This window comes from Agelaius phoeniceus, chromosome 27, assembly GCF_051311805.1.
Source record: "Agelaius phoeniceus isolate bAgePho1 chromosome 27, bAgePho1.hap1, whole genome shotgun sequence".
NCBI classification, from domain to species: domain Eukaryota; kingdom Metazoa; phylum Chordata; class Aves; order Passeriformes; family Icteridae; genus Agelaius; species Agelaius phoeniceus.
Genome location: NC_135291.1, coordinates 892,347 through 917,631, shown reverse-complemented (window position 1 = coordinate 917,631; position 25,285 = coordinate 892,347). Strand labels below are relative to the sequence as shown.

Genomic DNA, 25,285 nt, shown 5'->3' with positions numbered 1-25,285 from the left:
CTCCCCACTCTGCTGCTCCTCATTGGCCGCCCCTCAGGGCCCCACCCCACTGTGGGCGTGGCTACAAGGCCGATCGGCGTTGATTGACAGGTTCGGGGGGTGGAGCCAGCCTGGCCCCACCCGGGGGGGGGAGGGGTGGTGAGGAGGAGGGTGGGGAGGGAGGTCAGGACGACCCCCATGTGTTGGCCACGCCCCCTTTTGGGCCCCACGCTTCATTTTAGCCCCACCCCTTGCTATTGGACATGTCCACAGAGTGCCCCACCACTTCAGGCCCCGCCCCCTCCCGAAGCCCCGCCCCAAATGAGCTTTGGCCACGTCCTCTGCTCGATTTTTATCAACGCAAACCAAAAATCGCCACAAATTCACCCAAAATTACAACGTCCAGAGGGGGCGGGGCACGGACACACCTGTGGGGGCACAGACACACCTGTGACGTCACAGGGGAGGGGCCAGGTGGGATTTTGGGGGTCCCAGGTGGATTTTGGAAGGTCCAGGTGAGTTTGGGGGTCCCAGGTGGGGTTTGGGGGGTCCCAGGTGGATTTTGGGGGGGTCCCAGGTGAGTTTTGAGTGGGTCCAGGTGAGATTGGGGGATCCCAGGTAGGTTTTGAGTGTGTCCGGGTAAGTTTTTGGGGTGTCCAGGTTGTTTTTGGGGTGTCCCAGGTGTTCCTGAGGGCTCCAGGTGTGCTCGGGAGGCATCCAGGTGATCCTGGGAGGGTTTCAGGTGTCCCCGGGGCACTTCCAGGGGTTCCTCTGTGGATCCAGGTGTTTTCAGGGTTCCAGGTGTTTTTGGGGTTCCAGGTGTGAGGGTTCCAGGTGCCCAGGTGTGGGTGGGACCCGGTTATCCAGGTGTGACGTCACCTGGTTATGACATCACCCACACAGGTGTGATGTCACCAGCTCACCTGGCCATGACATCACCTGCCCACACCCCCCTTCCTGCCCAGGTGTGACGTGACCCCGCCTGGTGTGACATCACCCAGGTGTGTGACCGCCAGGCTCACCTGGGTGTGACATCACCGGCGTACCCAGCTGTCCCCGCCCCCCTCACCTGTCCAGCCCACCAGGTGTGACATCACCTGCCCCCAGGTGTGACTTCACCTGTCCAGGTGTGCCAGGTGTCCCTCAGGTGTCACTCAGGTGTCACCCAGGTGTCACAGGTGTCACTCAGGTGTCACTCAGGTGTGCCAGGTGTGACAGTATCTGCACCCAGGTGTGCCCAGGTGTCACAGGTGTGCCATTATCTGTGTCCAGGTGTCACTCAGGTGTGGCAGGTGTCCCCGCACAGGCGCCCCGGTGCCTGACGAAGCTGTCCCTCCACATGAAGGACCTGTCACAGGTATGGCAGGTGTCACAGGTGTGTCACTCAGGTGTCACAGGTGTGTCACTCAGGTGTCACTCAGGTGTGGCAGGTGTGTCACTCAGGTGTCACAGGTGTGTCACAGGTGTCACAGGTGTCACTCAGGTGTGCCAGGTGTCCCCGCACAGGCGCCCCGGTGCCTGACGAAGCTGTCCCTCCACATGAAGGACCTGTGGCAGGTGTGTCACATGTCCCAGGTGTGTCACAGGTGTCACTCAGGTGTCCCCGCACAGGCGCCCCGGTGTCTCACGAAGCTGTCCCTCCACATGAAGGACCTGTGGCAGGTGTGGCAGGTGTCACATGTATGTCACTCACATGTCCCAGGTGTGTCACTCAGGTGTCACAGGTGTGTCACTCAGGTGTCACTCAGGTGTCCCAGCTGTGTCACTCAGGTATCACAGGTGTGTCACTCAGTGTCACAGGTGTGTCACTCAGGTGTCACTCAGGTGTCACAGGTGTGTCACTCAGGTGTGGCAGGTGTCCCCGCACAGGTGCCCCCGGTGCCTGACGAAGCTGTCCCTCCACATGAAGGACCTGTCGCAGGTGTGGCAGGTGTCACAGGTGTCACTCAGGTGTCCCAGGTGTGTCACATGTCACAGGTGTGTCACTCAGGTGTCCCAGGTGCGTCACTCAGGTGTCCCAGGTGTCACAGGTGTCACTCAGGTGTCCCAGGTGTGTCACTCAGGTGTCACTCAGGTGTGGCAGGTGTCACAGGTGTGTCACTCAGGTGTCACAGGTGTGTCACTCAGGTGTCACAGGTGTCGCAGGTGTGTCACTCAGGTGTGCCAGGTGTGTCACTCAGGTGTCACAGGTGTGTCACTCAGGTGTCACTCAGGTGTCACTCAGATGTCACTCAGGTGTGCCAGGTGTCCCCGCACAGGTGCCCCGGTGTCTCACGAAGCTGTCCCTCCACATGAAGGACCTGTGGCAGGTGTGGCAGGTGTGACAGGTGTCACTCAGGTGTCCCAGGTGTGTCACATGTCACAGGTGTGTCACATGTCCCAGGTGTGTCACATGTCACAGGTGTGTCACTCAGGTGTCCCCGCACAGGTGCCCCGGTGCCTGACGAAGCTGTCCCTCCACATGAAGGACCTGTGGCAGGTGTGGCAGGTGTCACAGGTGTGTCACAGGTGTCACTCAGGTGTCCCCGCACAGGTGCCCCGGTGCCTGACGAAGCTGTCCCTCCACATGAAGGACCTGTGGCAGGTGTGGCAGGTGTCACAGGTGTGTCACAGGTGTGTCACAGGTGTGTCACATGTCCCAGGTGTGACAGGTGTGTCACTCAGGTGTCCCCGCACAGGCGCCCCGGTGCCTGACGAAGCTGTCCCTCCACATGAAGGACCTGTGGCAGGTGTGGCAGGTGTAGGGCCGCAGCCCCGTGTGCGTTTTCATGTGCTCCGTCAGGTGATGTTTCATCTTGAAGCGCTTGCGGCACAGGGCGCAGGTGAAGGGCCGCAGCCCCAGGTGCATGTTCACGTGCCGCTGCCGCATGCTGCGGTGCGAGAACGCCTTCCCGCAGTGGCACACGAACACCTGCCCGGCCTTGCCCGCCTTGCCCGCGCTCACCTGGCGCGCAGGTACCGCCGGGGCGGGGCCGGGGGCGGGGCCGGGGGCGGGGCCGGGGGCGGGGCCGGCCCGGGCCGCTCTGCGGGCGGTGCCGGGGGTGGCGATGCGGGCGCTTCTGGGCGGGATTCCCGCGGTTTCCTCTGGAATTCCGGCGATTCCGTCCCGAATTCTGCCCGTTCTGCCCAAAATTCCCGCGGTTTCCTGCGGAATTCTGCCCGTTCTGATCGAAATTCCCGCTGTTCCCTCCGGAATTCCCGTGTTTTCCTCCAGAATTCCGGCGGTTCCGTCCCGAATTCTGCCCGTTCTGCCCAAAATTCCCGCGGTTCCCTCCGGAATTCTGCCCGTTCTGCCCGAAATTCCCGCGTTTTCCTGCGGAATTCTGCCGGTCCTGCTCGGGATTCCCGAATTCTCCTGCGAAATTCCCGAGCTTCTGTGCAGAATTCCGTGCGGGATTCTTTTCATTCCCGCTGAAATTTCTTCCTTTTCGCGCGGAATTTCGCCGGTCCCGGTCAAAATTCCCTCGGTTCCGCGCCGGATTCTGCCCGTTCTGTGCGAGATTTTGTGCGGGATTCCTTTGATTCCGGTGAAAATTTCCTCATTTTCGAGCCGAATTCCGCTGGTTCCAGGCAAAATTCCCGCGGTTCCCTCCCGAATTCTGCCGGTTTTGGTCAAAATTCCCGAATTTTCCTGTGAAATTCCCAAAGTTTTGTGCGAAATCCCTCCGATTCCGGTTAAAATTCCTTCATTTTCGTGCGGAATTTCCCCCGGTTCCCATCAAAATTCCCCCGGTTCCGTCCCGAATTCTGGCGGTTCTGCTCAAAATTCCCGAACTTTCGTGCGGAATTCCGCTGATTCCAGTTAAAATTCCCTCATTCTCGTGCGAAATTACGATTCCGGTCAAAATTTCCTCGTTTTCGTGCAAAATTCTGCCGGTTCTGTGCAAAATTCCTTCGTTTTCCACGCAAAATTCTGCCGGTTCTGTGCACGATTCCCTCGGTTCCGTGCAGAATTCCCTCGTTTCTTTGTGAAATTCCAGCGTTTCCGAGCAAAATTTCCTCATTTCCGAGCGAAATCCCCTCATTTCCGTGCGGAATTCCGTGGATCCCCTCGCTGCCCCTGGAGGCCCGGCTCCTCCCGGATCCCATTCCCGAATTTTCCCGGCTATTCCCAAACCCCATTCCCGAATTTTCCCGGCATCCCATTCCCAGAATTTCCCGGCTCCTCCCGGATCCCATTCCCGAATTTTCCCAGCCATTCCCGGTTCCCATTCCCGATTTTTCCCGGGACCCCCATCCCCAAATTTTCCCGCGATCCCATTCCCGAATTTTCCCCGCGATCCCATTCCCGAATTTTCCCACGATTCCATCCCCAAATTTTCCCATGATCTCATTCCCGAATTTTCCCGCGATCCCATTCCCGAATTTTCCCTCCCCTCCCCGCCATTCCCGCCCGCAATTCCCGAATTTTCCTCCCCCCGCCGGGGGCTCCTCCTCATCCTCCTCGCAGGTGAGCACCAGGTCCTGCTGCAGCCAGCGCCGCTTGACCAAAACGCGGCGGTTTTGGGCCAAAACGGGGCCGGGATCCGGGAACGGCCCCTCGGGAACGGGATCCGGGGGGAACGGACCTTCCTCGCTCCCCCTCCTCCTCCTCCTCCTCCTCCTGTGCCCTCCCCGTGTCCCCTGCCCTGTCCCCATGTCCCCCTCCCGCGTCCCCTGCCCGTGTCCCCTCCCACGCCCCCTCCCCTGTCCCCGTGTCCCCTGTCCATGTCCCCATCCCCGTTCCCACGTCCCCCTCCCCTGTCCCTGCCCGTGTCCCCTCCCATGTCCCCGTGTCCCCTCTGCTCTCCCCGTGTCCCCTCCCCGTGTCCCCTCCCCTGTCCCTGTCCCCGTGTCCCCATGCCCTGTCCCCGTCTCCTCCCCTGTCCTTGTCCCTGTTCCTGTCCCCCTCCCTGTCCCCGTGTCCCCTCCCGTGTCCCTGTCCCTGTGTCCCGTGTCCCCATCCCCGTGTCCCCTCCCCTGTCCCTGTCCCCATGCCCCCATCCCCTGTCCCCTTCCCCTGTCCCGTGTCCCCCTCCTTGTGTCCCCTCCCCCGTCCCCATGTCCCCATGTCCCCATCCCCTGTCCTTGTCCCCTCCCCTGTTCCTGTCCCCATGTCCCCATGCCCTGTCCCTGTCACTCTCCATGTCCCCTCCCCGTGTCCCCTCCCCTGCCCCTGTCCCCCTCCCCTGTCCCGTGTCCTCCTACCTGTGTCCCCCCCTCCTGTGTCTCCATGTCCCCATGTCCCCATCCCGTGTCCCTGTCCCTGTCCCCCTCCCCTGTCCCGAGTCCCCGTCCCTGTGTCCCTCCATCCCCTGTCCCCATGTCCCCCTCCCCTGTCCCCATGTCCCCTCCCCACGTGCGCGACGACGACGACGACGACGACGACGACGATGACGATGACGATGATGCCGATGCCGATGCCGAAGGCTGCCGCAGCAGCTCGGCGCACTTGTCCACGATGTGCCACATCTGCAGCGCGCTGCCCACGGTCAGCAGCCCCAGCAGCTCGGCCCGGCACAGCGAGAGCCGCCCGGTGTAGGCGCAGCCCAGGACGCCCGCGAAGGCCGCGGGGTCCATGGCGCCGGGCAGCTCGATGGAGTCCAGGTTCTTCAGCAGCAGCTGGTCGTGGAAGAAGGGCGAGGACGCGGCCAGGACGGCGCGGTGCGCGCGGAACTCGCGGCCCTGGACGCGGATGGAGACGTCGCAGAGCTGCCCCTCCAGGCGCTGCCGGTTGAGGCCCGAGAGCAGCGCCCGAGGCACCTGCGGGAACTCCACCTGCAGCAGCGGGGACGCGGAGGAGGAGGAGGAGGAGGAGGAGGAGGAGGAAGGAGGGGGGGGAGGGGGGGAGCAGGGCCGGGACATGGCGGAGGAGAGGGGGAGGGGCTGGGGGGGAGGGGGAGGGGTCAGGAATTGGTTCCGTGCCCCCGGCTCCAGGTTCTGGCACAAACGCTCCTAATTTGGGGCCGAAGCTCCTTGGTTCTGGGATAAAATCACCCAGTTCTGGCCCAAATCCCACTAATTCCAGCCCAAATCCCATTAATTCCAACCAAAATCCCATTAATTCCAGCTCAAATCCCTTTAATTCCAGCTCAAATCCATTCATCTCAACCAAAATCCCATTAATTCCAGCTCAAAACCCATTCATTCCGGCTCAAATCCCTTTAATTCCAACCAAAATCCCATTAATTCTGGCCCAAATCCCTTTAATTCCAACTAAAATCCCATTAATTCCAACCAAAATCCCATTAATTCGGCCCAAATTCCGGCTCAAATCCCATTAATTCCAACCAAAATCCCATTAATTCCAGCTCAAATCCCTTTAATTCCAACCAAAATCCCATTAGTTTCAACCAAAATCCCATTAATTCCAGCTCAAAACCCATTAATTCTGGCCCAAATCCCATTAATTCCAGCTCACATCCCATTAATTCCAGCTCAAATCCCTTTAATTCCAGCTCAAATCCATTCATCTCAACCAAAATCCCACTGATTTTGTATCAGATCCCTTAATTCTGCATCCAGTTTTAGTTCCAGCCCAAATCCCATTAATTCTGTATCAAATCCCTTAATTCCAACAAAAACCTCATCATTCCAACACAAATCCCTTAATTCTGACCGAAATCCCACTAATTCTACACCAGATCCCTGAATTCTGGTTTAAATCCTTTAATTCTGATTAAAATCCCACCCATTTTGTATCAAATCCCATTAATTCCAACCCAAATCCCTTAATTCCAACAAAAATCGCTAATTTTGCCCCAAATCCCATTAATTCTGACCCAAATCCCATGAATTCATTCTAATCCCAATTCCCCAAATTTGGCCCAAATCCTTCAATTCTGCCCCAAACCCCATTAAATTCCACCCCAAATCCCATTAATTCCGCCTCAAATTCCCAAAATTCTGCCCCAAACCCCTTAATTCCGACCAAAATCCCAATAATTTTACCCAAATCCCATAAATTTGGCCCAAATCCCAATAATTCTCCCCAAAATCTCGTTTGTTCCACCCCAAACCCCAGAAATTTTGCCTCAAATTCCTTTAAATCTTCCCGGATTTGTTAATTCCCACCCAAATTCCCTTAAATCCCCCCCAAAATTTCAATTTTTGGTCCTAAATTTTGCCTAAATCCCGGAAAATTCCCATAAATTCTCCAAATCCTGACTGAGATCCCATAAAATTAAAAACAAAAATCCTTTAATCCTGACCCAAAACCCCAAAAATTCCCATAAAATCCCAGGAAATTCTCACCCCAAAACCCCAAAATCTCCCCCAAATTTTCCCCCAAATCCCCCAAAATTCCTCCCCGGACCCCCAAAATCCCCTCAAGGATCCCTCAAATTGCCCCAAATCCTCCCCCAAATCCCCTCAGGACTCCCAAAAATCTCTGCAAATCCCCCCAAATCCCCAAAATCCTCCCCAAAATCCTCCCAAAATCCTCCCCAAATTTCCCCCAAACCCCAAAATCTCCCCAAATCTTCTCCAGGACCCTCCAAAATTCCCCCAAATCTTCCCCAGAGTCCCCCAAAATTCCCCAAATCTCCCCCAGATGCCCCTAAAACAGAACCCAGACCCCCAAAAATTCCCCAAATCCCCCCTCAGGACCTCCCAAAATCTCCCAAAATTCCCCCCAGGACCCCCCCAGGACCCCCCCAAATCCCTCAAGGATCCCCCAAATCTTCCCCAAATTCCCCCTCTGACCCTCTCAGGACCCCCCAAAATCCCCCAAATTCTCCCCAAAATCCCCCAAATCCCCCCCAGCTCCCCCCTGGGACCCCCAGATCCCCCCCAGGTGCCCCAAAACCGAACCCAAACCCCACAAAATCCCCCCAGGACCCCCAAAATCTCCCAAATTCCCCCAGATCCCTCATGGACCCCTCAAATCTTCCCCAGGACCCCCAAAATTCCCCAAATTCGACCCCCCCAGACCTCAGGACGCCTCAAATCCTCCCAAATCCCCCTCAGGACCCCCCAAAATCCCCCGAATTCCCCCCAAATCCCTCATGGACCCCTCAACCCCCCCCAGGTGCCCCAAAACCGAGCCCAGACCCCACAAAATCCCCCCAGAACCGCTCCAGGAACCCCAAAATCCCCCCAAGGCCCCTCAGGATCCTCCGGGACCCCCAAATCCTCCCCAAATCCCACCCAGGACCCCCCAAATCCCTCTCAGACCCCCCAAATCCCCCTCAATCCCCCTCAGGACCCCCCAAATCCCCCCCTCGCCACCCGGGACCCCCAAATCCCCCTCAGGACCCCCCAAATTCCCCCCCAAATTCCCCTCTTGCCAGCCGGGACCCCCAAAATCCTCCCCAAATTCCACCCATGACTCCCAAAATCCCCCCAAGATTCTCCCAAAATCCCTCCCAGACCCCCCCAATTCCCCCCACCCCAGGACCCCCAAATCCCCCTCAAGGCCCCCCAGGATCCCCAAATCCCCCCAAATCCTCCCCAAATCCCGCCGAAATCCCCCCCAGACCCCAAATCCCCCCAATTCCTCCCCAAAATCCCTCCAGAATCCCCCAAATTCCTCCCCAAATCCCCCCTAAATTCTCCCCCAATCCCCCCCATTCCCCCCCCTCACCCCCCGCGCTGCCCCTCCCCTCCCAGGCCCCGCCCCCCGCGCTCAGGCCCCGCCCCCTGCCCGCGTTACCCGCGCTCGGCCCTCACGGCGCCGCCGCCGCCATCTTGGACCCGCCGGCCACGCCCCCCGCCCCGGCCACGCCCCCTTAAAGGCGCCGCGTCCCTTTCCCAGCACAGACCACACCCCCCTCTCCCTGACGTCATATCGCGATAGAAGAGGCGTGGCCACTGCGGGCCGCGCCCACAAAGGGGCGGGGCAGAGCGGGTAAAACAAAAGGCGGGGTTTATTGAGGGGGAGGAGCCGAAGGGGCGGAGTTTGAGCGCAAAGGGGGCGGGGTTTGAGCGCAAAGGGGCGTGGCCAGAGGCGGTGGGCGGGGCTAATCCGAGTCCGAGAGCACGATGATCTCCTCGGGGTCGCACTGGGTTCCCACGCTCGTCTGGAATTGGGGGAATTTGGGGTTTTTGGGGGGTCTGGGGTCCCTCTGGGGCCACCCCAAGGGGATTTGGGGGAAATTTGGGGGGGTCCTGAGATCCCCCCTGGAGTCACCCTGGAGGGTCTGGGGGATTTTGGGGGAAATTTGGGGGATTTTGGGGGGTCCTGGGCCCCTCTGGGGTCACCCCAGGGGGATTTTGGGGGGAATCTGGGGGGGTCTGGGGTCACCCCACAGGGATTTGGGGGATTTTGGGGGAAATCTGGGGGATTTTGGGGCCTCTCTGGGGTCACTCCATGGAGATTTTGGGGGGATTTTGGGGGTTCTGGGACCCCTCTGGGGTCGCCCACGGGGATTTTTGGGCTCCCTGGGACTCCCCAGAGATGCCCCAGATTCAGCCTGGGGACCCCAAAATCCCCTCAGGACCCCCCAGGACCCCCAAAACCCCTCAGGACCTCCCCAGGACCCCCCAAAATCCCTCTCAATCCCCCTGAAACACCCCCAGGACCCCCCAAATCCCCCCCAAATCCCCCTCAAACCCCCACCCAGGACCTCCCCAGACCCCCCCAAATCCCTTCTCAAATCCCCCCAGGACCCCCCAAACCCCTGCCCAGGACCCCCAAATCCCCTCTCAGACACCCCAGGAGCCCCAAAATCCTCTCAGGACCCCCTGGAGACCCCCCAGATACCCCTCAAATCCCACCCAGGACCCCCGAAACTCTCCCAAATCCCCTCCCAGACCCCCCCGTATCTCAACCAAACCCCCCAGGACAGGCCCAGGACCCCCCCCAGGATCCCCCAAATTCCCCTCAGGACTCCCCAGACCCCCTTGAGACCCCGCAAATCCCCCCCAGGACTCCTCAGGACCCCCCCAAATCCCCCTCATGAACCCACCAGAGCCCGCCAGGCCCCCCCAAATCCCCCCCAAATTCCCTCCCGGACACCCCAGGACCCCCCAAATCCCCCCAGGACCCCCAAAATCCCCCCCAGGACCCCCAAAATCCTCCCCCCCAAATCCCCTCCCAACACCCCCAAAATCCCCTCAGGACCCCCCCCAAATCCCCCCAGCCCCTCTCACCTTGCAGGTTTTGGGGTCCCCCCCGGGGACCCCCAAATCCCCTCAGGACCCCCCAAAATCCCCTCAGGACCCCCGTAAAGGCTCTCAAACCCCCCCAGCCCCTCTCACCTTGCAGGTTTTGGGGTCCCCCCCGGGGGGGCTCCCCTGGGAGGAGCTCACCAGGTCCCCCCCGGGGACCCCCAAACTCCCCCCATACCCCCCTCAAACCCCTCCCAACACCCCCAGGACCCCCCAAATCCCCCTCAGGATTCCCCAAATCCCCCTCAAACACCCCCAAATCCCCTCCCAGCACCCCCAAAATCCCCTCAGGACCCCCCCAATCCCTTCCAGGACCCCCCAATCCCCCCCAGCCCCTCTCACCTTGCAGGTTTTGGGGTCCCCCGCGGGGGGGCTCCCCTGGGAGGAGCTCACCAGGTCCCCCCCGGGGGAGTCGGCGCGGGTGGAGTCGGGCAGGGGGGAGGGGGGGGCGCCCCCCACATCCGGCCCCTCCCCCACCTCCGAGACCCCCTCGGGCAGGGCCAGGCTGGGGGGGGGGAGGGGAGCGGGGTCAGAGACACCCCCGGAACCCACCCGGGAACCCCAAAATCCACCCGGGAACCCCAAAATTCACCCCCGGAATCCACCCGGGAACCCCAAAATTCACCCCAGGAATTCACCCCCCAAAATTCACCCGGGAACCCCAAAATTCACCCCCCCAAAAACTGACCTGAGACCCCCCCAAAATCCCAACGGGAACCCCAAAATCCACCCGGACCCCCAAAATCCACCCCCGGAATCCACCCGGGAACCCCAAAATTCACCCCAGGAATTCACCCCCCAAAATTCACCCGGGAACCCCGAAAAATCTGACCTGAGACCCCCCCCCAAAATTCACCCGGGACCCCCCAAAATCCACCCGGGACCCCCGAAAAATCTGACCTGAGACCCCCCCCAGAATTCACCTGGGACCCCCAAAAACCGACCTGAGACCCCCCCCCCAAAATTCATCTGGGACCCCAAAATTCACCCCAGGAATTCACCCCCCAAAAATCCCAACGGGAACCCCAAAAACTGACCTGAGACCCCCCCCCCAAAATTCATCTGGGACCCCAAAATTCACCCCAGGAATTCACCCCCCCAAAATCCCAACAGGAACCCCAAAATCCACCTGGGACCCCAAAAACTGACCTGAGACCCCCCAAAATTCCACCTTGAACCCCAAAATGCCCCCTTGACCCCCAAAAATCTCAAAGGGAACCCCAAAATCCCCTCAAGCTCCCCAGAACCCTCCTAGGCCCCCTCAGAGCCCCCAAATTCCCCTCAACCGCCCCCAAGACTCCCCAAAATCCCCCCCAAATCCCCCTCCCACCCCAGGATGCCCCAAATCCCTCCAGGACCCCCCCAAAATCCTCCCCAAACCCCCCCTGGGTACCCCCAAACCTCCCGAGATCCCCCCCAGGACCCCCTGACCTCACCATATTTAATCCTGACCCAAATCCCCAAAAATTCCCATAAAATTCCAGGAAATTCTCAGCTCAAAACCCCAAAATCTCCCCCAAATCCCCCAAAATTCCTCCCCAGAACCCCAGAATCCCCTCCAGACCCCCTCAAAACCCCCCAAAAATCCCCCCAGATCCCACCCAGGACCCCCCCAAATCCCCTCGGGATCCCCAAACCCCCCGAAATCCCCTAAGCCCCCCCAAAATCCCCCAAGGACCCCCCCTTAAAACCCCTCATGGACCCCCCAAATGCCCCTGGGACCCCCCCACACCCCTCAAACCCCCCCAAAATCCCCCCAAATCCCCCAGGACCCCCTCAAACCCCCCCAAATCCGCCCCAGGACCCCCTCAAACCCCCCCAAATCCCCCAGGACCCCCCAAATTCCCCCCTTTTTCCCCTCCCCCCCTCACCTTCCCGGCTCCGTCCGGTTCCGTTTCCTGGGGGGGGGTCCTGGGTGGGGGTGGGCGGGGTCGCGGCCCCTCCCCCCCCCTCCCCCCGCCCCTCCCCCCCCGTTGAGGGAGGTGGAGCTGATGGGCCTGGGGGGGGAGGGGGGGGAGGGGCGCCTGCGAGCCCCGCCCAGATCCGGCGGGAGTGGGGGAGGGGCGTGGCCTCGGGGGGAGGGGGGCGTGGCTTTGGGCGTGGCCTCGGAGCCGCCCAGGGCCGGGGGAGGGGAGGGGGGCGGGGAAGGGGGCGGGGTCTCGCCGGGCTCCAATGGGAAAGTTTCGATTTCCAGCACGAACAGCTCGGGCTTGGGGGGGGGGAGGGGCTCGGGACCGCCCCCCTCGGGACCCCGCCCCTCCCCCTCGGCCAAGGGGGGGGGGAGGGGCAGCGCTGGGACCCCCGGATCGGCCGCACCTGAATGGGGGGGGGAGGGGCGGGGTTAGAGAGGGGGGAGGGGCGGGGTTAGAGAGGGGGGAGGGGCGGGGTTAGAGAGGGGGGAGGGGCGGGGACACACCCGGGACCCCCCCCCCTCCAGAATTCCCTCCAGGACCCCCTAAAATACCCCCAAAATCCCCCCCAAGAAATCCCCCAGGAGCCCCCAAAATTCTCCCTCAAATTTCCTCCCAAGACCTCCCAAAATTCCCCCCAAAATTCTCCCCCAGACCCCCTAAAATTACCCCCAGGAGCCCTCAAAATTCCCCCCCAAATTCGCCCCCGGACTCCCCAAAATTCTCTCCAAAACCCCCCAAAATCCTTCTCAAAAATTCCCCCCAAAATTCCTCCCAAAATCTCCCCAAGGATCCCCCAAAATTCACCCCAGAGAGCCCCAAAATTTCCCCCCCAGAACCCCCCAAATCCCTACCAAAATTCCCCAAAAAAATCCCCCAGAATTACCAAATTCCCCTCAGAATTCCCAAATTTCCCCCCAAATCCCCCCGAAATTCCCAAAATCTCCCCAGAATTTCCAAAATTCCCCCAATTTCCCCAGAATTCCCCCAAAAAATCCTCCCAGAACTCCCAAAATTTCCCCCAAATTTCCCCCCAGAATCCTCACAGAATTCCCCAAACCCCCCAAATTTCCCCAGAATCCCCCCCAAAAATCCTCCCAGAATTCCAAAATTTCCTCAAATTTTCCCCAAACCCCCCAGAATTCCCAAATTTTCCCCAAAAAATCCCCCAGAATTCCCAAAATCCCCCAGAATTCCCAAATCCCCCCAGCCCCACCCTGTGCCGCTGCCGTTGCTTCTCTTCCTTCCTCCTCCTCCTCCTCCTCCTCCGTCTCCTCCTCCTCCTTGACCTTCACCCGCCCTTCGGCCTCGGAGGATTCTCCTTCCTCTTCCTCCTCCTCCTCCTCCTCTTCCTCCTCCTCTTCCTCCTCATCTTCTTCGTCTTCCTCCTCCTCTTCCTCGTCTTCCTCTTCTTCTTCCTCCTCCTCCTCCTCTTCCTCCTCCTCCTCTTCCTCTTTCTTTTTCTGCGGATGAAGAATTTTTAGCAGGGGCAGGGGGGATTTCCTTTTCCCAGCCTTCCTCCTCCTCTTCCTCTTCCTCTTCCTCCTCCCACTTCCCATTCCTGGTTCCCGGTTCCTGTTCCATTTCCTGTTTCCCATTTCCCCCATTTCCCTGTTCCCGTTACCCGGTTCCCCCATGGCCATTTCCAGGGCCGTTCCCCATTCCCATTTCCCCATTTCCCATCCCCATTTCCCAGTTCCCATTTCCCCGGTTCCCCCATGTCCGTTTCCTGTCCCCATTCCCCTTTTCCCATTTCCCCTGTTTCCCATTTTCCCTGTTTCCCCGTTTCCCATCCCTGTTTCCCGTTTCCCATTTCCCCCATTTCCCCCATTTTCCTGTTCCCGTTCCCCGGTTCCCCCATGGCCGTTTCCGGGGCCGTTCCCCATTTCCCAGTTCCCATTTCCCCGGTTCCCAGTTCCCATTTCCCCGGTTCCCCTGTGTCCGTTTCCTGTCCCCATTCCCCATTTCCCATTTCCAATTTTCCCTGTTTCCCCTTTTCCCTCGTGGCCGTTTCCCATCCCCATTTCCCATTCCCCATTTCCCCCGTTTTCCCTGTTCCCGTTCCCCGGTTCCCCCCTGGCCGTTTATGGGGTGGTTCCCATTTCCCATTCCCCATTTCCCATTCTCCCTGTTTTTTCCCCGTTTCCCATTTCCCATTCTCCGCGTTCTTTCCCCGTTTCCCATTTCCCGTGTACCCGGTTCCCCCATGGCCATTTCCGGGGCCGTTTCCCATCCCCATTTCCCAGTTCCCATTTCCCCGGTTCCCCCATGTCCATTTCCTGTCCCCATTCCCCATTCCCCATTCCCCATTTTTCCTGTTTCCCGTTTACCCGTTTCCCTTGTGGCTGTTTCCCATTTGCCCCATTTGCCCCATTTCCCCTGTTTCCCATTTCCCATTCTCCCCATTTTTTCCCCGTTTCCCATTTCCCATTCTCCCCGTTTTTCCCCGTTTCCCATCCCCATTTCCCATTTCCTGTTCCCCCTCTTTTCCCCCCGTTTCCCCCATTGCTGTTTCTGGCCCATTTCCCATTTCCAGTTTCCCATTTCCAGTTTCCCATTTCCAGTTTCCCATTTTCCCCATTTTCCCTTTCCCATTTCTCCGGTTCCCCCATGTCTGTTTCCTGTCCCCATTCCTCATTTCCCGTTCCCCATTTCCCATTTTTCCCATTGTTTCCCCCTTGTTGCCATTTCCGGGGCCGTTTCCCATTCCCCATTCCCTGTTTTTCCCCCATTACCTATCCCCATTTCCCATTCCCAATTCCCCGTTTTTCCCTGTTTTTCTCCCAATTCCCCGTTTTCCCCATGTCCGTTTCCAGGGCCGTTTCCCATTTCCCATTCCTCATTACCCATTTTTCTCCCTTTTCCCCATTTTCCCCCATTTCCTGTTTTACCCTGTTTCCCCCGTGTCCGTTTCCTGTCCCCATTTCCCATCCCCCATTTCCCCCATGGCCATTTCCAGGGCTGGTTCCCATTCCCATTTCCCATTTCCCCATTTTCCCCCATTTCCCCGTTTCCCCCATGGCCATTTCCAGGGCTGGTTCCCATTCCCATTTCCCATTTCCCGTTTCCCTGTTTTCCCCTGTTTCCCCCATTTCCCATTTCCCTGTTTCCTGTTTTTCCCCATTTCCCCATTTCCCCCATGGCCATTTCCAGGGCTGGTTCCCATTCCCGTTTCCCGTTTCCCCTGTTCCCATTTCCCCTGTTCTTGAGTGTCCATTTCTGGGGCCATTTCCTGTTCCTGTTTCCCCATTTTCCCCCATTTTCCCCATTGTTTTCCCCCCATATCCCCGGTTCCCCCGTGTCCATTTCCTGTTCCCGTTTCCCTGTTTTTCCCCGTTGTTTCCCCCCTGTACCTGGTTCCCCTGTTGCCATTTCTGGGGCTGGTTACATTCCCCATTTCCCATTTCCCATTTCCCATTCCCCATTCCCCATTTCCCGTTTCCCCGTTTTTCCCCCGTGTCCGTTTCCCATTCCCCATTTCCCCTGTTTTCCCCCCATTTTCCCCATTGTTTCCCCGTGTACCCGCTTTCCCCGTGGCTGTTTCCCATTTCCCATTCCCCATTCCTCATTTCCTCATTTCCCATTTTCCCCATTTCCCATTCCAATTACCATTTCCCCGTGTCCATTTCCCATTTCCCCATTCGCCATTTTTCCCTGTTTTTCCCATTTTTTTCCCCGTTTCTCCATTTCCCGTTACCCTGTTTCCCCGTGTCCATTCCCCATTTTCCCCATTTCCCATTTCCCCCATTTCCCCCGTTGTTTCCCCCCAGATTCCCCGTGTCCATTTCCGTGTCTGTTTCCCATCCCTATTTCCCCCGTTGTTTCCCCGTTTTTCCCCCATTTTCCCCCTGTGTTTACCCTGTTCCCCCGTGTCCGTTTCTGTGCCCCTTGGTTCCCAAACCCGGTGCCGTCTCTGTCCCCATTTTCCCCGTTTTTTCCCCATTTTCCCCGTTTTTTCCCCATTTTCCCTGTTTTTTTCCCCATTTTCCCCATGTTTACCCTGTTTCCCCATGTCCGTCTCCGTTCCCCCCTGTTCCCGGTGCTGTCCCCTCACTCCCAGTGCCATCTCTGTCCCCATTTTCCCTGTTTTTCCCCCATTTTCCCCCTGTGTGTGTTTACCCTGTTTCCCCATGTCCGTCTCCGGCCCCATTTTCCCCGTTTTTTCCCCCATTTTCCCCGTTTTTTCCCATTTGTTCCCCGTTTTTTCCCCAGTTTTTCCCCCATTTCTCCCACGTTTACCCTGTTTCCCCGTGTCCGTCTCCGTTCCGCCTGGTTCCCAGTGCTGTCCCCTTGCTCCCGGTGCCATCTCTGTCCCCATTTTCCCCGGTTTTTTCCCCGTTTTCCCCGTTTTTTTCCCCATTTCCCCCCCTGTGTTTACCCTGTTTCCCCATGTCCGTCTCCGTCCCCATTTTCCCTGTTTTTTTCCCCCATTTTCCCTGTTTTTCCCCGTTTTTTCCCCGGTTTTTGCGTTTACCCTGTTGCCCCGTGTCCGTCTCTGCTCCGCCCTGTTCCCGGTGCCGTCTCTGTCCCCATTTTTCCCCGTTTTTCCCCCATTTTTTCCCCCTGTGTGTGTTTACCCTGTTTCCCCGTGTCCTTTTCTGCTCCGCCCAGTTCCCGGTGCCGTCTCTGTCCCCATTTTTCCCCGTTTTTTCCCCATGTTTTGTTTTTACCCTGTTCCCCCGTGTCCGTCTCTGTTCCGCCGAGTTCCCGGTGCTGTCCCCTCGTTCCCGGTGCTGTCTCTGTCCCCATTTTCCCCATTTTTTCCCCATTTGTTCCCTCTTTTTCCCCGTTTTTTGTGTTTACCCTGTTTCCCTGTGTCTGTCTCCGCTCCGCCCTGTTCCCAGTGCCGTCTCTGTCCCCATTTTCCCCATTTTTTTTCCCCGTTTTTTCCCATTTTTTGTGTTTACCTTGTTCCCCCGTGTCCTCTTCTGCTCCACCTGGTTCCCGGTGCCGTCTCTGTCCCCATTTTCCCCATTTTTCCCCCGTTTTTTCCCCATTTTTTCCCCATGTTTACCCTGTTCCCCCGTGTCCGTTTCTGTGTCTGTTTCCCATCCCCATTTTCCCAGTTTTTTCCCCCATTTTCCTCATTTTTCCCCCATTTCCCCCCCATGCTTACCCTGTTTCCCCGTGTCCGTTTCTGCTCCGCACAGTTCACAGTGCCGTCTCCGTCCCCATTTTCCCTGTTTTTTCCCCGTTTTTTCCCCATTTTTTCCCCATTTTTTCCCCATTTTTTCCCCATGCTTACCCTGTTTCCCCGTGTCCGTTTCCGTTCCGCGCGGTTCCCGGTGCCCGGTGCTGTCCCCATTTCCCCCGTTTTTCCCCATTTTTCCCCGTTTTTTCCCCGTTTTTTCCCCGGTTTTTGTGCTTACCCTGTTTCCCCGTGTCCGTTTCCGTTCCGCGCGGTTCCCGGTGCCGTCGCCCCCGCTCCCGGTGCCGCTCCTGGCGCTGTGCGAACCGGGCGATGACGTCGTCCAGCCGGGCCAGGGCCAGGCGCCGGTTCCGCCGCAGCCGCTGCGCCAGCTCGGGGTCCGACAGCGCCGGGTCCGTGCCTGCGTGGGCAGGGGGGAGACAGGGAATCACTGAGTGACCCAAAATCCCTGAATCCCTGAAATCCCTAAATCCTGAAAGCCCAGATTGCCCAAAATCCCCAAATCCCAAAATTCCCAAAATCCCAAATCCTGAAATTCCCAAAAGCCAAAAATCACAGATTTCCCAAAATCCCAAATCCTGAAATTCCCAAAATTCCATCTCCCAAGATCGCCCCAAATTTCCAAATTCCAAATGCTGAAATCCAAAATTCCCAAAATCCCAAAATCCCAAACCCCAAATCCTGAAATCCTCAAAAATCCTCAAATCCCAACCCGCAAAATTCCAAACCCCAAAAAAATCCAAATCAAAATTCCAAACGCCAAAACCCCAAAATCCCAAACCCCAAAATCCCAAACCCCAAAATTCCCATTTCCAGCCCCACCCCTCCCCATTTTCTCACTTTTTTCCCATTTCTCACTTTTTTCCCATTTTCTCCCCTGGTTTTTGCCCCTTCTCCCGTTTTCCCCCATTTTTCATCCCTACCCCCGCATTTTCTCCACCTTCTGCCCCAATTTTCCTCCTTTCAGCCCATTTCCCCCATTTCCCCTCAATTTTCCTCCCATTTCCCATTTCCCTCCCATTTTTTCCCATTTTCCTTCATTTTTTCCCATTTTCCCCCACTTTCCCCATTCCCCCTCTCTTAGCACCCGGTCCCATCCCATTTCCCCTTCCATTTTCCCCCATTTCCCCCAATTTCCCCTCTCATTTTTCCCATTTTCCCCCATTTCCCATTTTCCCCATTTCCCCTCATTTTCCCCATTTTTCCTATTTTTCCTCATTCCCCTCATTTTCCCCAACCTCCTCTCCCATTTCCCCCCATGCCCCTTTCCCATTTTTCCCATTTTTCCCATTGCCCCCACTTCCCTTTTTCTCCATCTTCCCCATTCCCATTTTCCTCTAATTCCCCATTTTTCCCCATTTCCCAGTTTCCCTATTTCCCCTCTCCTTTTCCTCCAATTTCCCATTTTTTCCCCATTTCCCCTCCAATTTTTCCCCATTTTCTCCCCCAATTTTCCCTATTTCCCTCTCCCCCATTTCCTCCATTTCCTCTCCCATTTTTTCCCATTTTTACCCCATTTTCCCCCATTTCCCCCTCGTACCTGGCCTGTACTCATCAGTGAGGTGACTCCTGAAGTTGAACCCCATTTTTTCCCGTTTTTCCCCATTTTCCCCCATTTATTCCCCATTTACCCAGCCTGTACTCATCAGTGAGGTGATTCCCAAAGTTGAACCCCATTTTTTCCCGTTTTTCCCCATTTTCCCCCATTTATTCCCCATTTACCCCAGCCTGTACTCATCAGTGAGTGACCCCTGAAGTTGAACCCCAATTTTTCCCATTTTTACCCCATTTTCACCCTGTTTTTTCTGCATTCCCCATGCATACCCAGCCTGTGTGATGCCTGCCGAAGTTGAACCCCATTTTTTCCCATTTTTACCCCATTTTCCCCCATTTCTCCCCTCTTACCTGGCCTGTACTCATCAGTGAGATGACTCCCAAAGTTGTACCCCACTTTTTCCCCATTTTTCCATTTTAACCCCAATTTTTGCCCGTTATCCAGCCTGCACTCATTGGTGATGTGGCTCCCAAAATTGTACTCTTTTTTTCCCTATTTTTTCCCATTTTAACCGATTTTATCCCATTTTTACCCAAATTTTTGCCCTTTACCTGGCCTGCACTCATTGGTGAGGTGGCTCCCCAAGTTGAACCCATTTTTTCCTGGTTTTACCCCATTTTCACCCAGTTTTTCTGCATTCCCCATGCCATACCCAGCCTGTACTCATCAGTGAGGTGACTCCCAAAGTTGTACCCCAGTTTTTCCCGTTTTTCCCCATTTTTTACCCTGTTTTTACCCCCTTACCTGGCCTGTACTTGTCGGTGAGGTGCCTGCTGAAGCTGTACCCCATTTTTTTGGTGTTTTTACCCCATTTTTCCCCATTTTCACCCCATTTTCCCCCTGTACCTGGCCTGTACTCATCGGTGAGGTGGCTGCCGAAGCTGTACCCCATTTTTTGTTTTTTTACCCCATTTTCCCCCATTTCCCCTGTCTCACCTGGCCTGTACTCGTCGGTGAGGTGCCTCCCAAAGCTGTACCCCATTTTTACCCATTTTTACCCATTTTCCCCCATTATTTCCCCATTTTTACCCATATTTAGCCCCTCACCTGGCCTGTACTCGTCAGTGAGCTGCCTCCCAAAGCTGTACCCCATTTTTCCCCATTTTTTTGTTTTTTTACCCCATTTTCACCCCATTTTTCCCCCCGTACCTGGCCTGTACTCGTCAGTGAGGTGACTCCCGAAGCTGTACCCCATTTTTTGTTTTTTTACCCCATTTTACCCCATTTTCCCCGTCTCACCTGGCCTGTACTCGTCGGTGAGGTGCCTCCCGAAGCTGTACCCCATTTTTTTGGTTTTTTATCCATTTTATCCCATATTTAGCCCCTCACCTGGCCAGTACTCATCGGTGAGGTGCCTGCCGAAGCTGTACCCCATTTTTACCCATTTCTTTGTATTTTCACCCCATTTCCCCCATCTCACCTGGCCGGTACTCGTCGGTGAGGTGGCTGCCGAAGCTGTACCCCATTTTTTTGGTTTTTTACCCCATATTTAGCCCCTCACCTGGCCTGTACTCGTCAGTGAGGTGACTCCCGAAGCTGTACCCCATTTTTTTGGTTTTTTACCCCATTTTATCCCATATTTAGCCCCTCACCTGGCTGTACTCGTCAGTGAGGTGACTCCCGAAGCCGTACCCCATTTTTTTGGTTTTTTACCCCATTTTTAGGCCATATTTAGCCCCTCACCTGGCCGGTACTCGTCGGTGAGGTGACTCCCGAAGCTGTACCCCATTTTTTTGGTTTTTTACCCCATTTTATCCCATATTTAGCCCCTCACCTGGCCGGTACTCATCGGTGAGGTGCCTGCCGAAGCTGTACCCCCATTTTTTGGTTTTTTACCCCATTTTATCCCATATTTAACCCCTCACCTGGCCTGTACTCGTCGGTGAGGTGACTCCCGAAGCCGTACCCCATTTTTTTTGTTTTTTAACCCCATTTTTACCCCATATTTAGCCCCTCACCTGGCCTGTACTCATCGTGAGGTGACTGCTGAAGCTGTACCCCATTTTTTTGGTTTTTTACCCCATTTCTCCCCCCGTACCTGGCCGGTACTCGTCGGTGAGGTGGCTCCCAAAGCTGTACCCCATTTTTACCCATTTTTCCCCCATTTTCACCCCATTTCCCCCATCTCACCTGGCCGGTACTCGTCGGTGAGGTGCCTGCCAAAGCTGTACCCCCATTTTTACCCATTTCTTTGTATTTTCACCCCATTTCCCCCATCTCACCTGGCCGGTACTCGTCGGTGAGGTGACTCCCGAAGTTGTAGACGAGGTCGAGGTGGCGCCGCTCCTGCAGGCGGTTCCCCACCTCCCTGAAGGCCTCCTGGGCCATGTTCTCCATCTGCCGCCGGCCCAGCCCCAGGCGGTGCCGCGCGCTGGCGCCGCGGATCTCGCGCAGGATGTCCGAGTAGTCGGGGAAGGCGTCGGGCCGGTTGATGAAGCGCTCGATGCTGCGGTTCACCTCGGGGTAGCGCGTGCCCCGGAAGCGGATCCGCTGCTCCAGCACCCTGCCCGTCAGGCTGCTGCAGTCCTTGAGCTGGCACAGGCGGCGGAAGATCCTCATCATCCTCCTCTTGAGGCGGTTCTCCTGCAGGTACGGCGAGTCGGCGCTGTCCAGCTCGGCCAGGTCCAGCTCGCGCTCCTGCAGCCGCCGGATCTCGCCCGCGTAGACGCGCAGCAGGTGCTCCAGGTGCCGGATCTGCCGCCGCGAGCCGCCCGCGCGACGGCCCCCGCCGGGCTCCGGCTGCTGGGACTGGGCGCCGGGGTGCTGGGACTGGGCGCCGGGGTGCTGGGACTGGGTGCTGGGGTGCTGGGATGGAGCGCTGGGGTACTGGGATGGAGTGTTGGGGTACTGGGATGGAGCGTTGGGGTGCTGGGATGGAGCATTGGGATGCTGGGATGGAGCGCTGGGATGCTGGGATTGGGTGCTGGGATACTGGGATGGAGCATTGGGGTGCTGGGATGGAGCATTGGGATTGCTGGGTGCACCCTCGGGACACTGGGATGGGGCACTGGGATTGCTGGGTGGACCCCCAGGATACTGGGATGGACCCCCAGGATACTGGGAAGAAGCATTGGGACACTGGGAGGAGGCGCTGGGATGCTGGGATGAGGCACTGGGATGCTGGGATGAATTGCTGGGATTGGCGGATAAAGCGCCGGGATGCTGGGAGGAGGTTTTGGGATACTGGGATGAGGCGCTGGAGCACCAGGATGAACCATTGGGATACTGGGAGGGAGCACTGGGATCGCTGGAGGAAGCGCTGGGGCACTGGGATGGGGCACTGGGACACTGGGATGGGGCACTGGGACACTGGGATGGACCCCCAGGACACTGGGAGGGATCCCCAGCCGGACACTGGGATGAACTGGGGGCGCACTGGGATGGCTCAGCTCCCTCGAGGGTGCTGGGACGAGCCGGGCGGGCACGGGGATGAACTGGGCGGGTTCTGGAAGGTTCCATCAGGGTGCTGGGGCGCCCCCTGGGGACACTGGGCTGAGCAATGGGGACACTGGGCTGAGCAATGGGGACTCTGGAAGGTTCCATGGGGACAGGGGCGGGCGCCGGGCAGGGCGCGCAGGGGCAGGCGGCGGCGCAGCGCCCGCGCCTTGAGCACGGTGCAGAGCTCGTTGATGTACACGTAGACCTTGCGGCGCCGGCCCCGCACGCGCCGCAGCAGCCGCCCCAGAATGTTCCGGAACTCGGCCGAGCCCCGGAAGTCGGGGTGGGCGCGCAGGTGGCGCGAGCTCAGGAAGGGCAGCACCTCGGGGTGCTCCTGCGTCAGCGGCGCGCACTACGGACAGGAACTGCGAGAGAGCAGAGAGGAGAGCACCTGAACACACCTGGGCACAGCTGGGGTACACCTGGGGTACACCTGGGCACACCCAGGGTACACCTGAGCACACCTGGGCACACCTGGGCACACCTGGGGTACACCTGAGCACACCTGGGCACACCTGGGGTACACCTGAGCACACCTGGGCACACCCGGGGTACACCTGAGCACACCTGGGCACACCTGGGCACACCCGGGGTACACCTGAGCACACCTGGGCACACCCAGGGTACACCTGAGCACAACCCGGGGTACACCCGGAACACACCTGGGACACGCCCAAACACCTGGGACACCCTGGACACACCTGCACATATCCAGAACACACCTGGGCACACCTGGGAGCACTTTGAACACCCCCAGGATACACCTGGGACACACCTGGGAGACCCTGGACACACCCAAACACACCTGGATACAGGTTGGACACAGCTGGGCACAGCTGGACACACCTGGGACACACCTGGGACACACCCAGGGCACACCTGAACACACCTGGGATTGCTTCCCACACACCCAGGGCACAGCTGGGCCCACTCTGGACACACCCGGATGTACCTGGACACACCTGGGACACACCCAGGACACACGTGGGGCACACCTGGGGCACACCTGGGAACAGCCAGGCACACCTGGGACACACCCACACACATTTGAGACCACACCTGGGCTCACCTGAGCACACCCAGGCACACCTGAGACCACACCTGGAACACACCTGAGACCACTTGGGCCCACCTGAGACCACAGCTGGGCACACCCTGACACACCTGAGCCAACCATGGGCACACCTGAGAGAGCACCTGGGCACACCTGGGCACATCTGAGTCACACCTGGGCACACCCAGACACACCTGAGCCAGCCATGGGCACGCCTGAGAGAGCACCTGGGACACACCTGGGCCCACTCTGGGCACACCTGAGCCAACCATGGGCACACCTGAAACCGCACCCTGGACCACACCCATAAATCTGGGGGCACTTTGGCCACACCCAAACACTCCTGGGCACACCCAGACACACCTGAGACCACACCCAGATACACCTGAGACCACACCCTGACACACCTGGGAGCACTTTGGCCACACCTACGGCCACACCCCCCAATCACCTGGGCACACCTGGGACCACTGAGGCCACATCCCCATTCACCTGGACACACCTGGGACACACCTGGGACACGCCCACACCCCACCTGAGACCACACCCAGACACAGCTGGGCACATCCGGGACCACTTTGGCCACACCCCCACACACCTGGGCACACCTGGCCACACCCAGGACCACACCCACACACCTGGGTCACACCTGAGCACACCCAGGACCACACCCACACACCTGAGACCGCTTTGGCCACACCTCAGACCACACCCAGACACACCTGGGCCACACCCAGGACGACACCCACACACCTGGGTCACACCTGAGCACACCCAGGCACACCTGAGACCACACCCAGCCACACCTGGGCCACGCCCCCCAGCCGTTGCCCGCCCCCTTTGCTCACCTGCTGGAAGAGCCGCTCGTTCTCCTCCCAGAAGGCCCCGCCCCTCCGCCCCCAGCCCCGTTCGGGGGGGGCGTGGCCATGCCGGGCGGTGGGGGAGGGGCTGGACTTGGGGCGGGGCTTGGGGAAGGGGAGGGGCCTGGCGGGGAGGGGGCGGGGCCTCGCTCCTCCTCGTCGTCATCCAGGACAATGATTGGCTGAGGGGGCGCGGCCATGGCGGGGAGAGGGGCGTGGTCAGCGGGGGGGCCTGGGGGGAGGGAGGGGCGGGGTCAGCACAGGGACCCTAAAAATCACCCAAAATTCCTCTCCCCACCCCAAAATCGCCCAAAATTCCCCTCCCCCACTCCAGATCCCCCCAAATTCCCCTCCCCCACCCCAAAATTCCCCTCCCCCACCCCTCAGAGTTCCCCTCCCCCCCCTTCCCAAACTCTGCCCCTCCCCCACCCGCACCCCAAAATTCCCCTCCGGCCCCAACTTCCGCCTTCCCCTCCCCCACCCTGCTCCCCTCGCCTCCCCCCGATTCCGCCGCCCCTCCCCCTCCCCTCATCCCTCAGGGCCCCCCCAAAAATCTCAAAAATCCCCAAAATTGCCCCAAATTCCCCTCAGCCCGCCCGGCCTCCCCTCCCCCTCTCAGCCCCTCCCCGCGCTCCCCCTCTCGCCCCTCCCCTCCCGTGCCCCCCGCCCTCCCCCTCCCCCTTCCCGCCGCTTCTCCCCGCTCCGGGACCCCCCGAATTTGCCCAAATTTCGCCGAATTCGCCCCAAAACCCCCCCCGGTTCCCCCACTCCCCTCACGGCTTTGGCCCCGCCCCCTCCCGCGCAGACCCCGCCCTCAGCCCCGCCCCCCGGGCAGGCCCCGCCCCCCCCGCGCTCACCGGGCCCGCGCGGCTCCGCCGGCGCCGCCGCCACCGAGCGGCCGCGGCCGCGCACTGCGCAGGACCGGAAGTGCCGCCCCGCGCCGGCCCGGCGGAGCGGGCGCCGCCATGACACCGTACAAAGAAAGGGGCGTGGTCACCCCCGCCTGCCAATCGCGGCGCGCCGCCTCATCCGGGGATCCGCGCCGCCGAGCCGGGCGCCGCCATCTTAACGTGAGGCGCGGCCCGAGACCCCGCCCCTTTAACCCCGTTGTTGCCGCGCGGCTTCCCGGGCTGTTCGCGGCGCTCTCCTTGCCGCTGCCGGGGCCGGGGAGCAGCCGCTGCTGCCGCGCCATGGCCGGGACCCGCCGGGGAGGCGGAGCCGCGCAGGCGCGGAGGTGAAGCACAAGATGGC

At 58.9% G+C, this 25,285-nt stretch overlaps 3 protein-coding genes and 1 long non-coding RNA gene across 4 annotated transcripts; all 4 read right to left on the bottom strand.

The window, feature by feature from the left end:
- Positions 1–319: 319 nt before the first annotated feature.
- Positions 320–1,434, bottom strand: LOC143695974 (uncharacterized). The gene is made up of 2 exons (XR_013185442.1): positions 895–1,434; positions 320–858 (listed from the first exon to the last, which is right to left on the bottom strand). It is a non-coding gene; the product is annotated as an uncharacterized LOC143695974 (long non-coding RNA).
- An 11-nt stretch (positions 1,435–1,445) lies between these two features.
- On the bottom strand, positions 1,446–4,580 carry LOC143695953 (uncharacterized). Its single transcript, XM_077191199.1, has one exon. It carries the CDS (start codon positions 3,383–3,385, stop codon positions 2,636–2,638), a length of 750 nt encoding a protein of 249 aa, XP_077047314.1. The 5' UTR covers positions 3,386–4,580; the 3' UTR covers positions 1,446–2,635.
- LOC129134391 (zinc finger and BTB domain-containing protein 22-like) lies at positions 3,592–6,701 on the bottom strand. The gene is made up of 2 exons (XM_077191070.1): positions 5,318–6,701; positions 3,592–3,610 (listed from the first exon to the last, which is right to left on the bottom strand). Exons 1-2 carry the CDS (start codon positions 5,821–5,823, stop codon positions 3,592–3,594), a joined length of 525 nt encoding a protein of 174 aa, XP_077047185.1. The 5' UTR covers positions 5,824–6,701.
- Positions 6,702–8,807: 2,106 nt separating this feature from the next.
- Positions 8,808–25,226, bottom strand: DAXX (death domain associated protein). The gene is given in 12 exon segments (XM_077191069.1): positions 8,808–8,978; positions 10,411–10,573; positions 11,940–12,384; positions 13,195–13,441; positions 17,224–17,273; positions 17,348–17,527; positions 20,905–22,138; positions 22,140–22,472; positions 23,073–23,082; positions 23,190–23,252; positions 24,023–24,266; positions 24,947–25,226. Coding segments are annotated over 12 exon segments (3,309 nt in total). The 3' UTR covers positions 8,808–8,918.
- Positions 25,227–25,285: the final 59 nt, after the last annotated feature.

Coding starts and splice junctions, on each gene's coding strand:
- LOC129134391 (XM_077191070.1), bottom strand. CDS start 5,823: ATGTCCCGGCCCTGCTCCCCCCCTCCCCCCCCTCCTTCCTCCTCCTCC.
- LOC143695953 (XM_077191199.1), bottom strand. CDS start 3,385: ATGAAAAGAATCCCGCACGGAATTCTGCACAGAAGCTCGGGAATTTCG.